The sequence below is a fragment of the Equus przewalskii genome, chromosome 1, assembly GCF_037783145.1.
Source record: "Equus przewalskii isolate Varuska chromosome 1, EquPr2, whole genome shotgun sequence".
In the NCBI taxonomy this organism is placed as follows: Eukaryota; Metazoa; Chordata; class Mammalia; order Perissodactyla; family Equidae; genus Equus; species Equus przewalskii.
The window spans coordinates 56,859,924-56,885,250 of record NC_091831.1 but is presented as its reverse complement, the minus strand read 5'-3'; the positions used below and the strand labels follow the sequence as shown (position 1 = coordinate 56,885,250).

At 37.6% G+C, this 25,327-nt stretch overlaps 1 protein-coding gene across 22 annotated transcripts in view; it reads left to right on the top strand.

Annotated features, from left to right (window-relative positions):
- Positions 1 to 369: 369 nt before the first annotated feature.
- RUFY2 (RUN and FYVE domain containing 2) overlaps positions 370 to 25,327 on the top strand; it is an 85,264-nt gene continuing 60,306 nt past the window's right edge. For 2 of the 22 annotated variants that reach the window (XR_011523903.1, XR_011523904.1), the window contains exons 1-13: positions 619 to 990; positions 2,507 to 2,680; positions 6,867 to 6,984; positions 9,156 to 9,257; positions 10,829 to 10,952; positions 11,144 to 11,205; positions 11,976 to 12,041; positions 16,077 to 16,146; positions 17,878 to 17,979; positions 18,116 to 18,232; positions 19,093 to 19,260; positions 20,748 to 20,845; positions 21,607 to 23,389. Coding sequence is in view for 9 of the 22 variants with exons in the window: in XM_008506922.2 (XP_008505144.1) it covers positions 786 to 990; positions 2,507 to 2,680; positions 6,867 to 6,984; positions 9,156 to 9,257; positions 10,829 to 10,952; positions 11,144 to 11,205; positions 11,976 to 12,041; positions 16,077 to 16,146; positions 17,878 to 17,979; positions 18,116 to 18,232; positions 19,093 to 19,260; positions 20,748 to 20,845; positions 23,270 to 23,389 (1,526 nt within the window). In the remaining 13 variants the exon portion in view is untranslated. Of the gene's footprint in view, positions 991 to 1,200; positions 1,447 to 2,506; positions 2,681 to 6,866; positions 6,985 to 9,155; positions 9,258 to 10,828; positions 10,953 to 11,143; positions 11,206 to 11,975; positions 12,042 to 16,076; positions 16,147 to 17,877; positions 17,980 to 18,115; positions 18,233 to 19,092; positions 19,261 to 20,747; positions 20,846 to 21,606; positions 23,390 to 25,327 lie in introns of those variants that run through there. The other 20 variants (XR_011523892.1, XM_070563983.1, XR_011523894.1 and 17 more) reach the window with 17 other exon arrangements.

Sequence of the window (25,327 nt, the reverse complement as noted above, 5' to 3'; positions counted from 1 at the left end):
AACCCAGTGTATTTATTTACCGGTTTAAAGGTCGTGATTTGGGCTGTCTAAATAGTTTCAGCAGATGTCTGCCCACTGTTAACTGTTTCAGATTTTCTAAACTCCTCGGTCCCCTACGAGTTGTGAAGACGAAAGGAAAGCGGTCAGGCGTGTGGGATCACATCCAGCCGGGTGTGTGGACGCAGACGTTCGCCCGGGCTCGCGTCCGCCTGGAAAGGCAGCTTTGGCGCTCAGGCGAAGCCCCCGGGGTCGCGCAGGGTCCGGCCGTCCGGCTCCTCACCCCCGAGGTCTCCTTCACGAGCCTGTCCTCCTTCCGGGCCGGCCGGACGCGGAGGGCTTGGGCAGGGCGGCTTTTTCTCCGGCCAGCAGAAGGCGCCGCGGCCCCCGCCCCACCCGCGGCGCCGCGGGACCGCCGGGCGCCCTCCCGCCGCCGGGAGCGCTGTGGGCCGCAGCGGGCCTCGTCGCTGACGCCGTGGCGGCCGCCGCGCGCCTGAAGGGAGCTGCTGGCGGGACCCAGGGCGTCCCCACCCGAGACCGCGCCGCCGCCGCCATGGGTAAGGGGAGCGGGCCGAGAGCGGACGCTGGGCCCCCGTCCTGGGCCGGAGGCCGCGGCCGGCCGAGGAGGACCGGTGGTGGTGGGCGCCGAGGCCGCCGGCTCGGAACTAGGGCCTGGGGCTGGGCCTGGGGCTGGGCGGGGGCAGTCCGGGACGCCAGGGCGCAGGGGGTCGCCATGGTAACGCGCGGCCGCCCCTCGTTCCCTCCCCCCGGCTCGGGTTCTGGGCCTGATGGCCGAGGGCTCGGGGTCCGACGGCTTCCAGGGAGCGAGGACAGGGCCGGCCGGGGTGCCGGCCCCGGGTCGGGGGAGCAGTCGGGGACGGGCGATGACTTTTCAGGTTTGGGGATGGCGGAGGGAAGACGCGCCTCAGGGTTTGGCCTGGGTGCCCGACGCCCAGGGCGGGAGAGGGGCCGCGATGTCGCGCAGGACCCCGGGTGAGCCCTTCGCGAGGGTCCTGGGGGCCCCCCGAGCCCTTTGGGCAGGCTTGCTGCGGGGAGGAAGGGAGGCCGGGAAGGGGTTCTGGGCCCCGGGAAGATGCGGGGCCTGGCCCTTGGCGTGGTGTGGGGGCCGCGATCCGGCAGAACACAGGCGCGAGCCGGGCGGGGCGCGGCCGGGGTGGAAAGGCCCCTGTGGGGGGCGGCTGCGGGTGCCCGGCGCTGCCCGGCCTCGGAGCGGCTGCAGACGCGCCCTTTGTCTCGTTGTCGCATCGCACGTTACGGATTGTGATGGGCACTGTTAAGAAAAATGAGAATTGCCGCAGGCTAAGAAATATCAAGTGGTTTCACCCCCCGAAAAAAGAGGGAGTCACTCCACGATGCAGATTTGAAGGAATGATGTGTGTGATTTTTCCCCCGGCCGGCTTGGTCATGGCAGCTGCGGTTGTTTGCGTTGTAAGTTGCTTAGGATTCAGTGTCAGGCTTCACGCCTAGCTGTCTGAGATCACAGCCGGAATACTAGATCATTGGGAACCCTGGACTTTTGTTCAGTGAAAGAAAAACAGACTCTGGGCTTACTTGGGCTAGTAAATTTGTCAGAGATTATGAAACGTTATACTAAGCGCTTCATTTTTCTGCACTTCATGTTGTCATCTGTGTTTGCTGAAAATATTCCTGCCAGTCACAATGACGAGAGTATGGGGAAGCATCTGAATTTTTAAGTAAACAGAGTAAAATTTGTGGGAAAGAAGAAAATATTTTTGTGAATTGAAAATGTAATTAAAAATCAGCTTTAAAAAAGGCATCTATTAACTTGGTATTCAGCTGAGTCAGGTGTGTGGAAGGACAGGGAACTTTAACATCAAACTGGATCTTGCTTTTATTTCCTCTGAGAAAATAAAGGCGTCATGCAATACAGAAGCACAGTTGGGATGAAAAAACAAGATAGGAAGAGGGTTAAAATGAATGAAAGAATTGAATGGCTTCTCCCGTTTCCCCCTATTTGTCAGTGTGTTTTTATTTACCTGTCATGTTTGTTATGGGTGATACTAGAATCTTAGAATTTTAACTACCTTTTATTTTATTGCCAGTTTATTCTGAACATTTTTTGCCTCGAAATTCCTCTCTGGACCGTCCCTGCTATCCATCTTTTGCATGAGACCCTTAAACATGTTGTCTGTTACTGCAAACTTATCTCCACAGAAGGTCATTAAAAAAAACTAAGCCTCCCTGAAGAGGTACCACGAAAGTAAAGCAAATACCAGAGAATAGCAGATTTGAGGGGTCTTGAGAATAACTCCAGAACTTTGGCTGGAGTGGGCATTCTCACGTTCTGTGGTGTGTGTGAGAGAGGCATAGAGAGAAGTTAGCTAGGGGCGTAGGTTAGTTAGGAAGTCCAGTTTGTCCACAAAGGAAAAACAAACCACTGTTGGCTTTCTAGGGGAGGGAAAGGGTTTGTATATTTTTCAGTGTCATGTCTTGCAAATGATGTCGGACTCCTTTCTTGTGCTTTCAGCTACAAAAGACCCCACAGCGGTAGAGAGAGCAAACTTGTTAAACATGGCGAAGCTGAGCATCAAAGGGCTCATTGAGTCTGCCCTCAGCTTTGGCCGCACTTTGGACTCTGACTACCCGCCCTTGCAGCAGTTCTTCGTTGTTATGGAGCATTGTCTGAAACACGGGCTTAAAGGTATCAGGAGACTGTTAACCCTTAACTTTAGAATTCTTCCCCTTCTGTCTGAAACAGCCTTAAAAATGTATTTTTTGAGGCCATAATTACTTTACATTTAAAAATACTGAGTAGCTTGGTTTTGGGAGAAAATATCCTACTTTATGTTTTCTAATGGATCATCTTCAGAAAATGCGAAGTTGTTAGTGTTTTGTGTAAAAAGCATATTTGACTTTAAAATTTTTTCAACATACTCTGAACAATTACAGAGTTATTTTAAAAATTTTAAGTTTTGTAATTCTGATATGAACTCTTGTTACTAGTTTGAGCCCTTTTAAACAAATACATTAAAATGGTTGATTGTTGAAATATAAACCTCCTTAGCACACAGGAATGGATCTAGAAAAATTGTCTTCTGGATTGAGTTGTAGAAATGTGAGCACTCCCTGAAAATGATGATAATGGTGGATATTGTATTCTATATAGTTCATATTGAATTATTATGTGCACATGTTCGTATCATATTTAGTTATTCAGTATACATTGTGTAACAACTGTTGTTTTACATATAATAACTACTTATAATAATAGTTGTTGGCAGTTTTCTTTCTAGTTCCTATGATCAGCAGCTGTGTAGAGGGCTGTGTGAGTAAGAGGTGTATACTAAGGTGACTATTATGAAGCAAAAGAAGCTTGGTTTCTTGTTGGTATACTAGGAGCCCACGTAAATTGGGAAGGCCTAGAGGTTCTGATTATGTTGTATGAAAGTGTGGGGGTAAATGCAAAAAGCAAAAGAAGAGATTTACCTAAACATGGTTTTCACAAAATGTACTTCAAACTGACAAGGAGCATCAAAATTTCAGAAACCCTATGTGATGTTCTTAATATACTCCTTTCTTTTTCTTTTTCTTTCTTTCTTTTTTTTTTTTGAGGAAGATCAGCCCTGAGCTAACTACTGCCAATCCTCCTCTTTTTGCTGAGGAAGACTGGCCCTGAGATAACATCCGTGCCCATCTTCCTCTACTTTATACGTGAGACGCCTACCACAGCATGGCTTTTTGCCAAGTGGTGCCATGTCCGCACCCGGGATCCAAACCAGCGAACCCTGGGCTGCCGAGAAGCAGAACGTGCACACTTAACCGCTGCGCCACCAGGCCGGCCCCTTCATTTAAAACGTTTCATTTATTTATTTTTATTGAGAAATAATTGACATACAACATTATATTAGTTTCAAGTGTACAACATAATGATGCGATATTTTTATATATTGCAAAATGATCACCACCAGTTTAGTTAACATCTATCACTTATATATTTACATTTTTTTTCTAATGATGAGAACTTTTAAGATCTCTCTTAGCAACTTTCAAATATACAATACAATATTAACTATAGTCATCATGCTGTACATTATATCCACCATGACTTATTTATGACTAGAAGTTTGTACAAAACTTTTGACCACCTTCACCCGTTTCATCCACCTCCACCCTCCACCTCTGGCAACCACCAATCTGTTCTCTGTATCTATGAATTCGGTTTTGTTTTGGTTTTTAGATTCCACTTTTTCTTTAATGACAAAATAATTTTTTCAAGTTATATAAATAGTAGTGAAATATACTCTTTTGGTATATGAATCAAACAACATGGAATCACATAGAGCAAAATATAAAGAGTTTCCCTTCATTCTCTTCCATTCATCTCCCTCAAGGAAATCCTTGTCATTCTTCTAGCTCTTTCCTGTTTCTTTTTTTCCTGTTACTCTAAATAGAATTTTGCCGTACGTATTATTCTGTGACTTTATTTTTTTTTTCAAAAAAACTTGATGGTATGGTTTGGAGATCTTTCCAGTTACATACTTTTTTTTTAACTTTTTATTAAGATTACGATAGTTTACAACCTTGTGAAATTTCAGTTGTACGTTATTGTTAGTCATGTTGTAGGTGCACCACTTCACCCTTTGTGCCCTCCCCCCACCCCCCTTTCCCCTGGCAACCACCAATCAATTCTCTTTGTCTCTAGGTTTAACTTCCACCTATGAGTGGAGTCATACAGAGTTCATCTTTCTCTGTCTGGCTTATTTCACTTAACATAATATCTTCAAGGTCCGTCAATGTTGTTGTGAATGGGACAATTTTGTCTTTTTTTACAGCTGAGTAGTATGCCATTGTATATATATATATATATACCATATCTTCTTTAGCCAATCATCAGTTGATGGGCATTTAGGTTGCTTCCACCTCTTGGCTATTGTAAATAATGCTGCAATGAACATAGGGGTACATAGGACTATTGGAATTGCTGATTTCAAGTTCTTTGGATAGATACCCAGTAGTGGGATGGTTGGGTCATAAGGTATTTCTATTTTTAATTTTTTGAGAAATCTCCATACTGTTTTCCATAATGGCTGCACCAGTTTGCATTCCCACCAACAGTGTATGAGGGTTCCTTTTTCTCCACAACTTCTCCAACATTTGTCACTTTTTGTTTTGGTTATTTTTGCCATTCTAACAGGTGTAAGGTGGTATCTTAGTGTAGTTTTGATTTGCATTTCCCTGATGATTAGTGATGATGAGCATCTTTTCATGTGCCTATTGGCCATCCATATATCTTCTTTGGAGAAATGTCTCTTCATGTCCCCTGCCCATTTTTCGATCGGGTTGTTTGATTTTTTGTTGTTGAGCTGTGTGAGTTCTTTATATATTATGGAGATTAACCCTTTGTCGGATAAATAACTTGTAAATATTTTTTCCCAATTAGTGGGTTGTTTTTTTGTTTCAATCCTGTTTTCCCTTGCCTTGAAGAAGCTCCTTAGTCTGATGAAGTCCCATTTGTTTATTCTTTCTATCATTTACATACTTTTTTTTTTAAAGATTTTATTTTTTTCCTTTTTTCTCCCCAAAGCCCCGTGGTACATAGTTGTATATTCTTCGTTGTGAGTCCTTCTAGTTGTGGTATGTGGGACGCTGCCTCAGCATGGTTCAATGAGCAGTGCCATGTCCCCACCCAGGATTCGAACCAACGAAACACTGGGCCGCCTGCAGCGGAGCGTGCGAACTTAACCACTTGGCCACAGGGCCAGCCCCTCATTTACATACATTTTTAATGGCTATATAATATTTCATGGTATATGTATACCATAACTATTCTCTTAATGTACTCTTAGGTTGTTTCTAACTTTTCACTATTTAATTGTCCTGTAAGAACATCTTTGGGTATATATATTTCTGGACACATGCTAGAAGTTCTTTAGGACTTTTAGGAGTAGAATTCCTGGGTCAAAGGATATAGGCAACTGGCTTCTATGAAGGCTTCACTGATTTATCAAACAACAGCGAATGTGAGTGTTTCCCAGATTTTTGCCTACTCTTGATGTTATCAGTGTATAAATACTTCTTTTAATACATCAGGAAGTCACCACTCTGAGCTCAGGCCTTGAGTTTTAATTTGATTTTTGAAAAACTTCCTTTTTATTTTTTAAAAATAGCAGTGACATAGATCTTTATTTTCCCCCACCCTGCTGAAATGGAATTTGTCAAATGATGGCCAAAATAGTTAAATTTTAAATTCTTTTCTGAATTTATTTTCCTTTACTTCACAGAATATCATGAAGCATGTCCTAATAGTCGTTGCTTATCTTGATGAATCATTATAAAGCTGCTTTTTGCTGACTGATTTTCTCCCCCAAGGAAAAATTGCCAATCTTGCTGGTTGTCCTTGGGTGGTGCATATGATAGGCACGCTGGATCTGCAGGAGATCTGGTCGGTATTAAAAAAGAATTATATAGTGATTTCATGGTTTTATATTACCCAAATCTCAGAATAAAGTAAAAGGAAAAGTAAAGATACAATTTTTCAGGTTTAAAAGTAAAATAACTTTTTATTTGTCCTTGGTTTATGTAATAAACTGATAAAGACCAACATGCTATGGCTGCCAGCCTTTTTATTTTGGTACTGGTAAAGAATGAGCTCAGTTGCTTTTTATTTTAATTACCTGCTGCATATTTCTGATATGGAAGAATGGCCAAGATGCATATTTCCGATGGGAACAATATCACAATCCTGATGAGCAGGGCTGTGTTGTGATAAGACAGCAAAGGTCTCTGAAGAATTGTATATTGTTAGAAATGGTGAAACTAAATATTTAAAAAGAAGTTGCTTCAATTTTATATGTTGAAGTTGTATGCATTACATTTTCTTTTTTCAGTAAGAAAATCATTTTTGAGTTATAACAAAACTATCTGGGGCCCTTTGGAACTGGTGGAGAAGCTGTACCCAGAAGCAGAGGAAATAGGAGCCAGTGTCCGGGATTTACCTGGTCTTAAGTAAGTAACCTTATTACTTGTTCACCCCTAACCACAGAAGTGTGTTTACTTTGTTATCGTGTTTCAGCCTTAAGTAGCCTTCTTCCTTTCTCTCCTGATAAAATTCTGTTTGTTCTTTATGGCTCAGCTCAAATTTCATCTTCTTTGTGAAGTTTTTCTTAGCCTCTTGTAAGAATTAACCGCTCTTTCTTTTATATTCTTTGTGATATATTCACTCCTTTATTATATCACTTACTTCAATTCTGCATTGTATTGTAAGAAATTGCAAGTCCCTTTAAGATAGGATGTATCAATTACGCATTTCCGTTTTCTGAGTGTTAAGCTCCTTTCCAGTAGTAGACACTAGGAGTCAGGAACTATTTATTAATGACTGATGTATGCTAAATCCAGGACAAGGGCTGAAGAGATTTGAGTTCTCAGATAAGCCATTTATATATCATAGGACTTGTGCAGATTACTTTTCTTCCTCTGAAAATTGGGACTTACAGTGTCACCTGCCTGTTTCAATACAAAAATTTACATGAAATGTCCTAAAAGCTGAATATTCTAGCTAATAACTCTTGAAAATTTTTGCAGGTATAAGTGTTGTTAAGGCTAAGTTCTTATGCTCTTCAGGGTACGATTAAGATGTAAGAACTCCCTTTAGTTTATCTTAATTCTTGTGAATGAGATAACTTTTTTGAAATTTTTAATGTTTTTTTCTTTCCTTTTTCTCCCCAAAGCCCCCCGGTACATAGTTGTATATTCTTTGTTGTGGGTCCTTCTAGTTGTGGCATGTGGGACGCTGCCTCTGCGTGGTGTGATGAGCAGTGCCATGTCCCCGCCCAGGATTCGAACCAACGAAACACTGGGCCGCCTGCAGCGGAGCGCGCGAACTTAACCACTCGGCCACGGGGCCAGCCCCGAGATAACTTTTTTTATGCTTTTTTTCTGTTAGATTATCAGTTTGCTTTCTCTTAGATAGCTTTACAATTTAGGATCTTATATGTTGTAGGGAATATGGTAGTGTTTTCCGGCTGTTATCACAACATCCAAATGTTTGCAAGTTGTACTTTATTGAGTGATAAGTAAATGGCTACTATTTGTTGAGCACTGTATCAGGGTAATAATTCTTTTACATGAATTATCTCATTTTGTGCTTAAATCAATCTTATAGGGTAGAGATTATTATAATAATTGTATAGATTTGAAAAATAAAGATCAGAGAAGTTATGGTTAATAAGTGGCAGAGCCAGGATTCAAATCCAGTTTTTAAAGTTAAATAGCAAGTGATATTCACACTTGATGTTTCTTATAATGGTATATGAGGTGTAGTGATTTTTAGGAAATACAGAGAAAAAAGGGAATTTCAATACTTAAAAAGAGAAATATAAGATTTAGTTTCATTTTAATATGAAAATACATGCTCCTAATGTTTTTAAAAAGCCAAACTCTACAAAAGTAAAAAATGTTTTCTGAAGAATGGTATCCATTAAAAAGCTAAGCCATGAGAAATTCATTAGCTGTTAGAAGTGAAGATTAAGTTTCCTCGCATACCACCTGCGAAAATGTTCTCTGCATAAGAAAATGTAAAAGTCTGAATGATATCTTTCTCTTTAAAAAATCACACATATTCTTTAAAACTGCTTTTATTTTTATGAAATGAGAGGACTTGGATGAGAACGGTATGAGATTTAATTTTTTAAGGACAACTGGATAAAAGAAACATTTGAAAAATAGCAAGCAGCCCTGTGGTTTCTCTCTAATTAATCATCAGCTTGGTACCTTCTTAGCTTTGTTATGATTTTTAAAATTCAGATATAATGTCAGTTACCTTTTGAAGGCGTTATACTACCTTATTGATGCGCTTTGCATATTCATTTTTAGAGGGCTAAGCCCATTCTGACAAAATGTTTCTGTAGAAATATCCTCACTATTCAGAGAGTCGTTTCTTCAAGGCCTGAAATGATATCTGGATGTCCTACAGGTGCAGATTTACCTTAGAGACTCAAATAGCTCCCAGGGATTAGTTTTGCATGCTCAAAGAGCTGGCCTAACACTGTGGAAACGAAGACAAAACCATGATTAATGGCCTTTTTTCTTTATTAATATGTACCTCAACAGAGATAGAACATGTAGTCTATAATCTTTGGGCTGGAGCTGTTTTCTCACCAATTTATTTTGCTTTTTAGGACCCCCCTGGGTCGTGCAAGAGCATGGCTTCGATTAGCCCTCATGCAAAAAAAAATGGCTGATTACCTGCGTTGCTTAATTATTCAAAGAGATCTCTTGAGGTTTGTACCACTAAATCATGTTCCTTTTCACTTTTTATTTCTTTTACATCCTGTCTTCCAAAAAGGATTGAAGATGTGGTACAAAAGCATGCATGAAATACAATAAGATGGCAAAAATACAAGGAGGAGCAAAATTAGAGAGAAAAGCATGATGGGGACAACATGGATCAGGAACTAGCCTACAAATGAATACCATAAGCTTTTTGTTGGCCGATAAGGGAGAAATTTGTATGTTGTATTTCTAAGTTAGTTTCTTCTTTTTCTAAATTAAAGTTAATTCTGTGAATAAAAATTTGTTTTGGAATTTGGGGTTTTAATTCAAGAGGTTTCTTTTTAGATCTTGAATGCCCAAACTACTACTTCGAATGTATTGTGGGCACTTTTTAATCTGTCAGTTTAAATTGAAGGACGAATGTTTTAAGACAGACTTTCAAAGCAAGGTGATCAGTCCTCAAAGGGAGTGGACCTATGGCAGCCCCTCCATCTGCCCTTGTTCTCTTAGCGGGCCTCTCTGATGGTCTGCAGAATTTAGTCATTTTTGTTTTACTTGTGACTCTGGTTGTACATCTTGGTTTTTCTGTCTTTCAATGAGAATGACCATAATTTAAGCACCTGCAATTTCTCAATATTCTGAAGATAATTAAAGTGATTAAATAATATACATGGGACTTCTTGAGGAAGGCATGAGACAGTGATAACTAGGTCTCTGAATGTATCTCTGACAATATAAATTGTCAAGTTTTAGTTTTTAGACCATCCTGTTTCTTTCACAAGTCTTGTTTGAACATTTTTTAGAATATAGATATCCACATGTATCTTTAATTGATGGTTATCTATTAAGAACACTTGCAATACACATATCAAATACATTGAATTGAACATGGGTTTTGAAATCTTTAATATGTTCATTTCCCCACCTTAGTCTTTATTTCAAGGGTCTTAAAGCCTGGGATTAAAAATTCAACTCTAATAAAAATATTGTAATCAGAACAGCGACAGGACAGTCACTACGTCTTCTGAAAGTCACAAACATTCCAGGCCTCAGTAATCGTCTTTTTCTTTTGATCTCTCTTTGCCTCTCTTTTCTGTCTCTCAAAATTCCTTTTTCTCTTTTATCTCCTTCAGTCCCTTTCTTTTTACATTTTCTGTATAGACATCTAAATTTCAAAAAAAATTTTTTTTTTGAGGAAGATTAGCCCTGAGCTAACATCTGCTGTCAATCCTCCTCTTTTTGCTGAGGAAGACTGGCCCTGAGCTAACACCCGTGCCCATCTTCCTCTACTTTATATGTGGGACGCCTGCCACAGCATGGCTTGCCAAGCGGTGCCTTGTCCGCACCCAGGATCCGAACCAGTGAACCCTGGGCTGCCGAAGCGGAACGTGTGCACTTAACCACTGCGCCACTGGGCCAGCCCCTAAATTTCAAAGTTTTTAAGGTATTCACATATAGAAGGCTAGTTTGAAGATAGCTAATTTATATTGGTTCCATGTTTATTATAAGGTGCTGAGATTTTAAAATTTAGATTTTGAAGTAAATTTGTAATTTAAGGTTTTTATTTTCATTTTCACAGTGAATTCTATGAGTATCATGCACTAATGATGGAAGAAGAAGGAGCAGTAATTGTTGGGCTGCTGGTTGGCCTGAATGTGATAGATGCTAATCTGTGTGTAAAGGGAGAGGATTTAGACTCACAAGTAAGTGGAAGTGACTAGTACCAACTGCGGAGTATTTTCAGTTTGCACTGTTCCTCCTTGATCCAGGTATTGCTCTAAGTTGTAAACAGTGCGGTTACACAGTAAAGAAAAGTTAAGAATGAAATTCAGTTGCACGTTAAAGCTACTTCTAATATTTCTCCCCTTTAAATAAAAGTAACTGTTTCTTTCAGGTTGGAGTGATTGATTTTTCCATGTATTTAAAGAATGAAGAAGATATTGGAAATAAAGAAAGGTGTGATTTCATAAGTTATTTCATATGTTGTATTTTTTATGTAGCTCTTTACAAATCAGTATGAGGTCCATCTATTTACATGGTTTTATTTCCTTTTCTTGTGTGTAGTTCCTACTTTGTTTTATTGTCACCTCCATTTACAAGCTTTTCAAAGCAAACATCAATTAGAAGAAGAAAGCTTAAGTGTGAATATTACTTTTGGTCATACCTTTAGTTCCTGAGACCTGTTTTAATATAGTCAGCTGTGTTTTGTGATAAAAGGAATGAAAGCTTATTATTCACAAGCTTAGAAATGCTGATTTATTTCTAGATCTCCTTGTGTTTAAATTTAAAATATATTTATTCCAACTACTAAAAAGAAAGGATAAGTATGTGACATGATAGAGGTGCTATTTATTGCTACAATGGCAATCATATCACATTATATAAATGTATCCAGTTAACATGTACACCTTAAATTTACACAATGTTATATGTCAAGTATATTTCAATAAAAATAATCATAGATACAAAAAAAATTTTTAAATATACAAATGATATTGTTAAGTCTAGTATTAGCTAGTAATTTACTTAACAAAGGTTATAGTTATTTAGTACAGAGCTTACTGCTACATGATTATAAAGATTCTTGAATTTTATTTTAAAGGCAAGATAATGTTATTTTACCATTATGATTTTAAAACAATTTTAGATGATTTAGAAGTTTTTTTTATTTTGGCACCCAATAAATGCCTTTCCAACTAACACAAAGCTACTTTCCCCCTCTCTAGGAATGTTCAAATTGCTGCCATATTAGACCAGAAGAATTATGTTGAAGAATTAAATAGACAACTGAAGTAAGTATTATGGACACTTGGATACTTAGTACATTTATGACTGTTGTCTTAGGGTTTTTTTTTTTTCTATTCAGGTCAGCTTAACCTTTTCCTTTTTTCTAAGCATCTTTGAGAAGGGGTTGAGGGGACAGAGAGAGAATAGAAATTAAGAATACAGAGAATTATTGGAGATAATTTATTTTCAGCAGAAAATGAGAGTCAAATTTTTTTTTCTAACTGTTTATTGAACAACTGCTAGGCTCTTAGAACAGAAAGGTGCACAAACCATGATCTTTGCCCTGAATTAGCTCCTAGTCTAGTGAAAAGATAGGTATGTAAAAAATAACTACAGTAGAATTCATAAATGCCATGATTGGGGTTAAGGTGCCACGGGATCACACAGAAGAAAGCATTTTAGAGAGTCAGATTTTTAAATTGAATCTTCAGAGAATTTAAAAATAGTATTTCACACTTATCCTTGTACTCTTGAGAGAAAAGGTTAGATAGGGTGGAAGTTTATATCATTTTGATGATGCAAGAATTCATTTTTCCTACTTCAGAGAGCTTCATGGGTAAATGTGGCTGTCTTCTATGGTGGAAGTTTTCTCCTTACAGTGTCACCCAGTCATTGAAACTGTCAGTGAATACTCTCTCTGGGAAGAATTTCTGAGATCTGTATGTAAAATAGTGTAGTGCAGTTTTGTCTAATAGAAATATGTGATTCACATACGTAATTAAAAATTTCTAGTAACCACATTAAAAAGATAAAAAAGAAACAGATTAAATTAATTAAAAAATATACTTCCTTTAACCCAATATACCCAAAATATTATCAGTTCAACATGTAATCAATGTAAAAATTATGTTTTTCTTTCTTTTCTTTTTTGCTGAGGAAGATTCACCCTGAGCTAACATCCACTGCCAATCTTTTTTTGTTTTTCACTTGAGGAAGATGAGCCCTGAGCTAACATCTGTGCCAATATGCTTCTACTTTGCATGTGGCTTGCCACCACAGCATGGCTGACAAATGCAGTAGGTCTGTGTGTGGGATCTGAACCCTCGAACCCGGGCCACTGAAGCAGAGTGTGTGAAACTTTAACCATTAGGCCATGGGGCCAGACCCTAAATATTAATGAGATATTTTATATTCTTTTTTTTGTACTGTCTTCAAAATTCAATGTGTATTTTACATTTAACAGCACATTTCAGTTTGGACTAGACACATTGTAAGCACTTATTAGTGGCCACATGTGACTTGTGACTACCATACTAGATAGCATAGGTATAATGAGTAATATTTGCTACATAGGTAAGAAATGGACTGTTCTCATTAATTAAAATGAATAGTTAGCAAAAATGGCTATCTCTGGGTGATGGGATAATGAATAATTTTCACTTTCTTTATACTTTTCTGTATTTTCTGAGTTCCACTCAAACACGTATTACAATCAGAAAATACAATTAAACATTTTCCCATTTTAGTAAAAGAAATTAATAAGTCATAACTCCTGCTTTCCCTCTGAAATTGGAGAGATAAGAGAGATCTTGTATCAGTGTCTTTTTTTTTTTTAATGATGGAGTGTTAATAATAGATTTCAGGGCCCAGCCTGGTGATATAGTAGTTAAATTTGCGCACTCTGCTTCGGTGGTCTGGGGTTCGCAGGTGCTGTCGTGGCATCCCATGTACAAAATAGAGGAAGATTGCCACGGATGTTAGCTCAGTGACAGTCTTCCTCAAGCAAAAAGAGGAAGATTGGCAACAGATGTTAGCTATGGGCCAGTCTTCCTCACCAAAAAAAAAAAAAAAACAAAAACTTAGGAAATATGTGTATATATGTATATTTTGTAATTTGTATTCCGAGATTGTATTTCTAAATGCAACCTTATGTTGCTTATTTATTTACTTTTAAACTTTTATTCACTTTTGGGGAACAGATAATATATTCACATGGTTTAAACTTCAAAAGAAACATAAAATAAAAAATCTCCCTCCCAGATCTCCCACCATCTGATTTCCTTCTTCGGGAGTAGTTAATATACTAGGTTCCTGTGTGCCTCCAGAGATACTTTATGCAAATAAACAAGAAGATGCATCATATTCTTATATTTCTCAGCTTCTCCTCAGTCTTGTGCACATAAAGTTTCATACTTCTTTCACTATTCTGAACTTTACTGTTTTTACTGAACAGTTTATCTTAGAGTCTATCCCATTTGGTTCAAAAGAGGTTTTTTATTCTCTTTTGAATTATGTATATTAATCAGTTACAGCAATACTGTGTCTTACTTTTGTATATTTTATGTATTAAAATGTTTCCTTGCTTTTCCTAATTAGAAAGTAGTTCTTGTACATTTAGAATATTTCAAAAGTGGAAAACAGAATTAGAAAAAATAGAACTCCCTTATTGTCTTTTACTCAAAGAAAATCACTGTTGAGGGATTATTGTTTTCAAAAGTGCTTTTTTGATGATTATTTTATTGATTCTTACATGAAGGTAGGGCAAATATTATTGTCTCATTTTATAGATAAGGAAACTGAAGCTCTGAAAGGTTTTACAACTTTCAAGGTGACACAGTTAGGAAGTAGAAAAGCAGGAACTATAACCTTGGTCTTCCATCTCCTAGTCCTGTACTTGTTATGATCTCACCATCAAGGTACCCTGGTGCTGTTTGAAAAACTCAAGTTGTCTACCTAAGAATGATTATATTTAAAAAATGATTTAATATGAATGGAAAACATTTTTCTTGTTTCACCAGTTAAACTAAAATACTAATCCTGTTCCTGAGGCTGGTATAAAATTTGTTGAATCTGTTATAGGTTTTACTATAATGTATACAACATATTACATTTTATTAGATAAAATTTGAAATGGTAGAATCAAGCAGGCCTTGAAAAACAGACTCAGTAAAATGTACAATAATGTCCAGTCTTGATCAATTTAAGCAAAAATGCAAAAAGCAAGTGTGTTTATGTGGTGTAAGCTAACTGTCTTTTTTGGGGGGTGGGGGGTGAGGAAGATTGGCCCTGAGCTAACATCTGTTGCCAATCTTCCTCTTTTTGCTTGAGGAAGATTGTCGCTGAGCTAACATCTATGCCAGTCTTCCTCTATTTTGTATGTGGGACATTGCCACAGTGTGGCTTGATGAGTAATGTGTAGGTCCGCACCCGGGATTGGAACACACGAATCCTGGGCCACTGAAGCAGAGTGTGCAAACTTAACCACTACACCACCAGGCCAGTCCCCTAACTTTTGACTGTATCTTTCAAAGACAGGGTGTTTGTTTAGTTGCAGGCTGACTTGGTACCTGATGTTGGGTATCTCCTATTCACATTTCTCAAACCATGGGTGACTCTGGAGGTTTTTAAGTTTTTTTGAAAGTGGAGGGGGAAACAGGAATGAGGTTGTGTTGAAGACTACTGTTTATAAGCTTCATTAAGCCACTTAATTATAAAGTGGACATTTAAAGTTTATTCTCTAAAAAATAATTTTAAATTTAGTTTTAACAATATTTACTAATCTTTATGTGGAATTTCCATTCCTAAAAGTTAAGTGTAAGAAGGACCGTTAAGAACACAACAAAAAGTAATGAGCAGCATCAAATGGAATTTCAATAGAAATATTCATTCTCTTGCTATGGTCTTTATTTCTCTCCTAGCCAAATCAAGTTATCCAACTAAATAAAATTTCCCACACTCAAAAATTCAGATAGGGGCCAGCCCAGTGGCACAGCGATTAAGTTCACATGTTCCACTTTTCAGCAGCCCGGGGTTTGCTGGTTCAGATCCCGGGTGCGGACATGGCACCACTTGGCAAGCCATGCTGTGGTAGGCGTCCCACATACAAAGTGGAGGAAGATGGGCACGGGTGTTAGCTCAGGGCCAGTCTTCCTCAGCAAAAACAGGTGGATTGGCAGCAGATGTTAGCTCAGGGCTAATCTTCCTTAAAAAAAAAAAAAATTCAGATAGTACAGTCAACATAATGAGTCCAGGATAACATACTTTTTCTTGCCTTTGTGAGTTTGCATGATTTTGAATGAGTTTTTCTTTATTACTTTCAGCAGCACAGTCAGCAGTCTCCATTCAAGAGTTGACTCATTAGAAAAGTCAAATACTAAGCTGATTGAAGAGGTATTGTCACCCAGCCGTGGATAATTGTCTGTTACTTACCTAGTATTTATGATCTTTTTCCATTTTAAGTATGAATGCGTTAAACACACACACATTTTCATCATTATCACGGACACTTGTAATATAGTTGTAAATGATGATTTTAAGTTCTAGAGAAACCATATATCCTCAGGCAAATTCTTAGGTGAGTCTCTGGATCGTTTGAGATAGTCAACTTCTAAATGAGCCCCAAAGATGAAACTCATACAAACTCTTCTATTTATAAGCTGTGATTCTCATTTTTAAATCTGGATGACTTGTATTTAGATAGTGGAATCACCTGTAGTTAGAAATTCCTGTTAAAATGATACTGTCCTTCTTTTTCCACTGTTCAGATTACTTTTCTTTACAGGCATCACTGCATGATTTTGTCTATCCTTTCTCCACATTTCCATGTGTATAACTCATTCCATGTGCTCTGGTTTCCTGCATTGTCAAAGTGGCTATCTGGTGGTCCCAGAACCAGAAATTTATCTCAGCTCTTTTTTTAATAGTATTTGTAAAGTTACTTTTAAGATGAATTTTTCAAAAAATCTGTCAAACCACAGAATCATTGCTTTCTATTTTAAGAATTATTTAGACTAGAAGAAGAAATCTGTTACTAGTGCTATGACCCGTATTTTCCATGTTAGTTAAAATTCTTATTTCTTTTTCTTTCTTTCTTTCTTTTTTTTTTTTGGTGAGGAACTTTGGCCCTGAGCTAACATCTGTTGCCAGTCTTCCTCTACTTTGTTTACGGGATGCTGCCACAGCATGGCTTGACGAGTGGTGTGTAGGTCGGTGCCCAGGACCCAAACCTGCAAACCCTGGGCCACCAAAGCAGAGCACGCAAACTTAACCCCTATGCCACCAGGCTGGCCCTTAAAATTCTTATTTCTTTTAGAATAATTTTGGCCTAATTTTTCCAAACCAGGGAGCACATGATTGTTTACATGATTGCAGTTAAGAATGCATCTTCATTTTGTTAGCTTGGGACCATTTGATAGTTTGATAGATTGGGACCATTTAGAGAGAGCTGCTCACTAGTTTGTGACTCTTCTTTGCCTTAGTTGCCCTGTGAAGTTCAAGTTGTATTCCTGACGAAGTGTTCAGAAATTTATTTGCAAGCCAGCATTGGGGAGCGGTCCCTGCTTTCCTTTCCTAGGATCCTTCTTTTCATTCTGGGCCTCAGAGCCAAGCCACTTAGTCATTTTATATTTAACTCTGATGATGAGAGCTGTTTCATATTGGTGATGGTCTCTCACTGTTCCCAGATTTGACAGGGTATTCTATTTGGTTATCATGGATGTCTGTGTTACATTTTCAATGATAGCACAACCTTCTTTCCTTATAGATGATTTTATCTTTGCATGATTCTTTAGTCTTCTTCTTTAATGCATAATTCTTTGTACATTACTCAGGCATTTAGCATTCAAGACATACTGTAAATCAGATAAGCATCATATGTTTTGACTAACATAATGTGTTGCAACTTACGAAGGGAAATAGTGGAAATAGTATAATTTCTTTAATTGGTATCTTGGGATAATAGAAGCACATTTTTCTTCTGAAAATTTCTGTAGATATGAAAGGCATTTTGCTAGTTTTTGGATTTTATTTTGTATTGTTTGTAGCCGTGAACATAACCGGTAAACCAAGTATAAATAAAAAAGTTTAAAATCTTTTTTCTTGCCCCTCTTTCATAATTTTTAGTTAGCAATAGCAAAGAATAATATCATTAAACTCCAAGAAGAAAATCATCAATTACGAAGTGAAAATAAATTGATTTTAATGAAAACACAGCAGCACCTAGAGGTAGGTATAGACTGGTTGCAAACAGACTGTCTTGTCTCAGAAATTGCCACTTTTGGGGACTTTTGTGTAAACTGGCTATTTCTTTGCTGTATTAAGTAGTGATTATAGAATAAAAAGTTTTATGTTTTCTTCCTAGGTTACCAAAGTGGATGTGGAAGCTGAGCTTCAAACATACAAGCATTCTCGGCAGGGCCTGGATGACATGTACAATGAGGCGAGAAGGCAGCTGCGAGATGAATCTCAGTTACGACAGGTAGATCATATTAAAGTTACATTAGCAAAAATAATAATGATAATTTACCTTTACGCAAGCACCACTTAAAATCTCTTTCGGCCTTATCTTCCTTGGTGGGATAGCAATCCCATCCCCTAATACCCTCAAATTCTTTAAGCTCCCACCATATCAGTGTTTTTTAAACAGTATTCTTGAACAGTGTTAAAATCTATGTTTGTGAAATGAATTGATTGTTACCAGCATTACAAAAGATGAAGTAGCATAGAATGATGTATTCAAATATTAATAAAATCATATTTAAAATTAACATTTTTTTAACCTATTAAATTGTGAAGTATAATACCTTCAGAAGAGTACACACGTGTAGCTTAATGGATTATAACATAAATACCTGTGTAACCACCACCCAGGTCAAGAAGCAAGTACTGCCAGCCTTTCCACCCCTTGTGCTGTTTGTCTTTAATGTTGGGAAACCTTTTTCCCTTCTGATGTAAAAGTCTTTAAGGGAAGAAATTAAAATTGTTTCTGAAATGGGATTTTTGAGTTATCTGTCGCCTTCGCTTGTATGGACTGTTTTTTGTTTAAGGGAAATTAATACTGAGTTTTTGAGGAATAAAAATATTAATTCTTGTACCAAGAGAATAGTGATATTTAGCAGAATCTAGAAAATGCTTTCATTTTAGCAAAATATGCATTTGAAAATATTTAGAATGTTATGTTGTTATAGGACCTGGTTTATTCCCTTTTGTGGGGCCTATAACTCAAAAGGTGTAGTCTACATGTTGAATAGAAACTCTTTCTTGATCTCATTAACTGTTTTGTATCTGATTTTGACATTCTGAAGTGGCGTATGAATTGAGGATGTGTTGAAATTGCAGGATGTGGAGAATGAGCTAGCAGTACAAGTTAGTATGAAACATGAGATTGAACTTGCCATGAAGTTGTTGGAGAAAGACATCCATGAGAAACAAGATACTCTGATAGGCCTTCGACAACAACTAGAGGAAGTTAAAGCAATTAACATAGAGATGTATCAAAAGTTGCAGGTAAGGAATGTTCTTAAACTCTTGGAATTTCTTGTTATATAATTTGTATAAAGAATTTAGTTTTTAAGAGATGAGCCATTTTAACTGTGCCATATTGGTAATAAAAACCAGTGACTTAGGGGGCCGGTCCCCTGACTGAGTGGTTGTTTGTGTGCTCCACTTCGGTGGCCCGGGGTTTTGCTGGTTTGGTTCCTGGGTGTGGTTGTGGACTGCTCATCAGGCCATGCTGAGGTGGCGTCCCACATAGCACAACCAGAAGGACCTACAACTAGAATATATACCTATGTGCTGGGGGGCTTTGGGGAGAAGAAGAAGAAAGAAAAAAAAAGAAGATTGCAACAGATGTTAGCTCAGGTGCCAATATTTGAAAAATAGATAAAGAAATAAAAATAAGTAAAAAACCAGTGACTTTTTTTCGAAATGGAAGCTTAAGAAATGTAGCAATGAAAAAGGTGTCAGGGCTAGCCCCAGTGGCCTAGTGGTTAAGTTTCGGGCACTCCACTTTAGCAACCTGGGTTTGGATCCCAGGTGCAGACCTACACCACTTTTCTGTTAGTGACCTTGTTGTGGCGGTGGCTCACATAAAAGAAAAAAGAGGAAGATTGGCAACAAATATTAGCTCAGAGCAAATCCTCCTCAGCAAAAAAAGAGAGAGAGAGAAGAAAAGAAAAAGGTATCAAAGAGCAAATAAAAAAATCACCAAATTAGTTTTTTTGTTTTTTGGAGGGTTTGTTGGTGAGAAAGATTCACCCTGAGCCAACATCCATTGCCATCTTCCTCTTTTTTTGGCTTGAGGAAGACCAGTGCTGAGCTAACATCTGTGCCAGTCTTCCTCTATTTTGTATGTTGGATGCCTCCACAGCATGGCTGATGAGTTGAGTAGGTCTGCACCTGGGATCCAGATACACGAACCTGGGCCACCAAAGCAGAGCACAAGGACCTCCAAATGCTGGGCCATGGGGCCAGCCCCCAAGTTAGTTTCTTAATGTTTCTTAACATTATTATTATTCTTAATGTTTCTTAATGTATCTTAATATGAAGATAAAATCTTTTGGGAAAAGTCAATCTAAATATGCAAGACATTTTTTGTGAACTTCTTTATACAGTATAATCCTGCGAAAGATTTAATTTCGACTGAAATGCTTTACTGTAATAATTGTTATGAATTTTCTAATAAAGTGACATTGCTGTTAAATAGACTTGTTGCCAAAAGCCCTTTACAGTTTAATTTGAGAAACAGCATATTTTAACAGAGTTTATTCTGTTGTCTTCCAAAAACATTGAGGGCCGAGTGGTTTGTTTTCTTTATTACATTTTAAATGAAGGCTAGTAGTGCTACTGCCTTTATGTCGTATAAGTATTTTAATCTACCCATTAACTCTGCTCACTTTCAAAGTAACAACCCCATAGAAAAATGGTGTAAAAAACTTATAAATATTCAGGCTTGAAAATCAAAACCTCTACAGTTTTTATGTTTTTCTAAATAGGGTTCTGAGGATGGTTTGAAAGAAAAAAATGAAATAATTGCCCGACTAGAGGAAAAAACCAATAAAATTACGGCAGCCATGAGGCAGCTGGAGCAAAGGTACAGCATTTCCAGTCTTAGTTTCTTCTTTTCCTTTCTTTTCTCCTTTTATTTATTCAGCTTTGACACCTGCCACAAAAACCATCAGGAAAATTTAGATTAGGTCATGGTTTGTTTTTTTTAAGCCCAGCAGAATTTTGCCTTTTTTGTTTTGGTTGTTGCATGGAATCAAGTTGCTTTATATTAGGCTGATTCATTTGAACTTACCATTTTGTAGATTTTTGTAAAAGGCCTAATATCAGCAATTTCATGTGGTTCAATATATTACATAAAACAAATACACAAACAAAAACCTCGAGAAAATGAAAAATGAACAAAATCATGGTGGAATTATCCCTGATTGATCTCCATGCATATTGATTGTCATATCCTTTGTCATTCACCATCTCTTTATTTGAAATCAAGCTTTCTGAAGTTGGCAGTTTAGTTGTGTTTCTTTGAGCTAGGATCCTCAACTCAACCCAAGAAATAATTTTGTTTAAATTGAATTGTTTTATATTGGCATTTTTCACTTTTATTGTTGGAAAATGTAATGTATTTCCATTGACCTGTCATGTTGGTGTCAACATATGTCTTATCATTGCTTTCTTTGAATCTACTTATGAAAAACATAACTATTAATGCTTTATTGACATGAATATTCTTTTATTGACATCCTCTTTCTTCTTTTTTCTTTTTTGTTTTCTTTATCCCCATTTTTACATTTTGGACATCTTTATTACCTTTTTCTGTCTTTGATTTCTGTCCATTCCATTATGAAGTGACAACGATTTGTTAACTCAAACCAGGACAATTGCACTGTCATTGGTGAAATGTGCCAGCAGTGACACTCAGGACCAGTACAAGCTGGTCAAAGATATATCTTTCTGAAAACCACTCGTATTTAAACAGACTAAAAGAGAAGCAACAATTTTATAATATATTAAATAGAAAAGAATTTATGCTATTAAGTATTCTAAAAGGGTATTAGGAACCCTATACACTTCTTGATCAACTGCTATGGTGATACACTGCCATAAAGCAGAGTGGGTGCGCTTGGATTTCCAAAAACACATTCCTCCAACCTTGTGCCCAAGGGCTGATTTGAGTATTGACCCTTTGGAGGTCAGGATTTTCAGATGCAGTTTTATCTTTTTAGCTACTTTTTGATGGAAAATATAAAAATTGCTTTAAAATAAGTTCACCTTTGGTTTCACAATGTGTTGGCACAGATGTTTTTTCCTCATTGGCCCACTCTTTGCCTAATGGCTCCTTTACTGATTTTTTAATATGTTAAAATAGTTTACAACCCAGATTGGCCATCGTCTGTGCTTTAGCACCTCAATTTTCCAGTTCCCCGTAGCCTTCTTCTATGATAGCACAACTTCAAGGCCTACCTCACTCTGACTTTTATTTTAGTTTCTGTAACGTTAGAGATAAGCTTGGGGCCCTCGCCACCCCCACCGTAATATTTTTAATTTAAATTTAGAGATAACTTGAATGTTACTCTCTTTTCCTTGGAAGTGGCATTTATACTTCAGAAATGTGTGAGGGTTGCCCCATTTGTATGATTTCAAGGAAGAGAAGAAGAGGCAATTTTTTTGGTTAGTTTAATAGAAATTTCTCTTACGATTCCCTACAAGGAGTTAATGTCCCTTAAATACTTGGGAGATGTTTTCTTATAAATATATTGAAGTTAAATCTAGGAAATCCTAGGTGGCCATAGGAGGTAGGGAGTGGAGCTAAGCACAGGGAGAAGCAAGGACTTACAAATAAAAACAGAAAAAATGAAAGTCACTTTTTTAGCTAATTTTTAAAATTCAATGATGAGGAACAAAAGTGATCTCTAGAAAATGTTGCCAACTAGTACTAAATTCTTTTTAATCTTAAAACACACACACCACACACATTCATACAGCCACATAGCTTTGGCATAATGCATAAAGATCCTATAGGGAGGACTTGGCTGTTATTTGAAGTAATTACAGGTCTTTGCTCCTGGCCTTGTAGCACACTTGATTCCTGGCATACACATCCTAGCATAATATATAACAATGCGGCTTCTTCACCTAGTGTAGACATAAGTACTATGCTTTCATGGTTTTGTAAAAAGGCAGTAACGCACCTAATATACTTTGAAAGTTGATCCATTATGCTCTACATAAGTGGTAAAGGCTGTATTGCTTTGCATTGTTAATTACTAACAAGAAATAAAACAAATTTGAAGATAGTATTCTGGGCATATTATATGTTATATTGAAAAAATCACAAAATTTCTAGACATTGTGTGGCTCTTTCACGTTTGAGTTTGTGAGTTTTCCCCCAAACTTTGTTTTCATTTAGAAATGTTTCTATTTCCCCATTTTTCTTTTATTTGTCTTCTTCACCCTTTTACACCCTAGTTCTAGCCTCAGTTTTACCCAAAGTTGATTTGAATTACACCAGATTGCAGCAAGCTGAGAAGGCGCAAATGGAAGCTGAAGATGAGGACAAGAAATATCTCCAGGAATGTCAGAGTAAATCCGACAGTCTGCAGAAACAGATCTCCCAAAAGGAGAAACAGCTGTGAGTATTCCACTCCCGGAAACAAACACTTGTATTAACATGTTTCCCATCCACCTCCCTGCTTTTGCACATAATGTATTATACCAGTATTTTCATTTATTTAATGATGCCAGCTATATTGTAGAGTTCTACTTAAAAAATAAAAAAATTCGGGGCCGGCCCTGTGGCTGAGTGGTTAAGTTTGCATGCTCTGCTGCAGTGGTCCAGGGTTTTACCAGTTTGGATCCTGGGTGCAGACATGGCATTGCTCATCAAGCCATGCTGAGGCAGCGTCCCACATGCCACAACTGGAAGGACTCACAACTAAAAATATACCACTATGTATGAGGGGGTTTTGGGGAAAAAAAAGGAAAAATAAAATCTTAAAAAAAATTAAAAACTTAAAAAGCATAATTATGATGAAACTTACATTTTTACTCCCTTTGTTGTTTATAGAGCACTTTCAACTGTCTTGCTATCTTCTTGCTCAAGGACAAGGAGACTTTTATTCTTTCTACTGTTTTTTAACATTAATCTCATGGCCATTATGTTTCTAGATACTGAGTATAATAGACTTTTGTAACTCTAAGGGATTTATGTTATCAAAGAACACGATGTTTTCTGAGAACATTTTTATTAGTACTTCATATGATAGATCTATATATAACCAACTAGGAAGGATGTCGCTGTATGTTATTGAGTTGAAAAAAGCAAGTTGCAGACAGTATGCAGGTATGATCCCATTTTTTAGAAAATTGAAACTGTGCATATGTGTATATTTACATATACATAGAGGAGAGTTTAAAGAATACAGATTCTGGGGATGATTATCTCAGGGAGTGATGGCAGATTGCTGGGGTATTTTTTTTTTTTTTAATTTTTTTTTTTTTAATCGAGAGCTTCCTTTTGCCAGGCAGTGTTTGTTTGGTTATTTGTTTTCCTTCTTCTCCCCAAAGCCCCCCAGTACATAGTTGCGTACTCTAGTTGTGAGTGCCTCTGGTTGTGGCATGTGGGAGGCCACCTCAGCCCGGCCTGACGAGCAGTGCCATGTCCAGGATCCGAACTGGTGAAAGCTTGGGCCGCTGAAGCAGAGCATGCAAACTTAACCAATTGGCCACGGGACCGGCCCCTGATAGGGCTATTTTAGTTTTTACTTTTTAATCGTCAGTAATTTTTTCCCCAGTAAATATGTACCACTTTTTTTATTAAAAGGAAACAATAGGGGCTGGTCCTATGGCCTAGTGGTTAAGTTTGGCACACTGCTTTGGCAGCCTGGGTTTGTAGGTCCAGATGCCAGGTGCAGACCTAGGCCACTTGTCAGCGATGCTGTGGTGGCGACCCACATATAAAATAGAGGAAGATCAGCACAGATTTTAGTTCCAGGCTAATCTTCCTCAGCAAAAAAAAAAGAAAGAAAACAATAATAGGAAATAGAGTTATGTATTCTGTTTAACAGATCATTAAACCAGACCACATGCCATGTATGATGTATAACTTGCTAAGCTGCCTGTAGATCCAATGGTTGAGGTGTTAAGTTCCTCTCTATCCTTAGTGATTTTCTGTCTATTAGTTCTTTCAATCATTGAGAGAGGATTTGTTGAAATATTCCAACTGTAATTGTGGATTTGAGTATTTCTACTTTCAGTTCTATCAGTTTTTGCTTTTTATATCTGAAGTTCTGTTGTTTACTGTCTACCCATTTAGGATTGCTATGTGTTCTTGGTAAATTGACCTTTTTATCACTATATAATGTACCTTTTTGATAAGTTTCTTTGTTCTGAAGTCTACTTCATCTGATATTAATATGGCCACTCCTATTTTCTTTTAATGTTTTCATGTACTAAACAAAAGATTAATGTTTCCATTTTTCTAAATTTTTACTTCCAGCCTAATCTTTATCATTATATTTGAAGTGAGTTTCTTATAATTTATGTTTTTTTATCCATTCTGCCAGTCTCT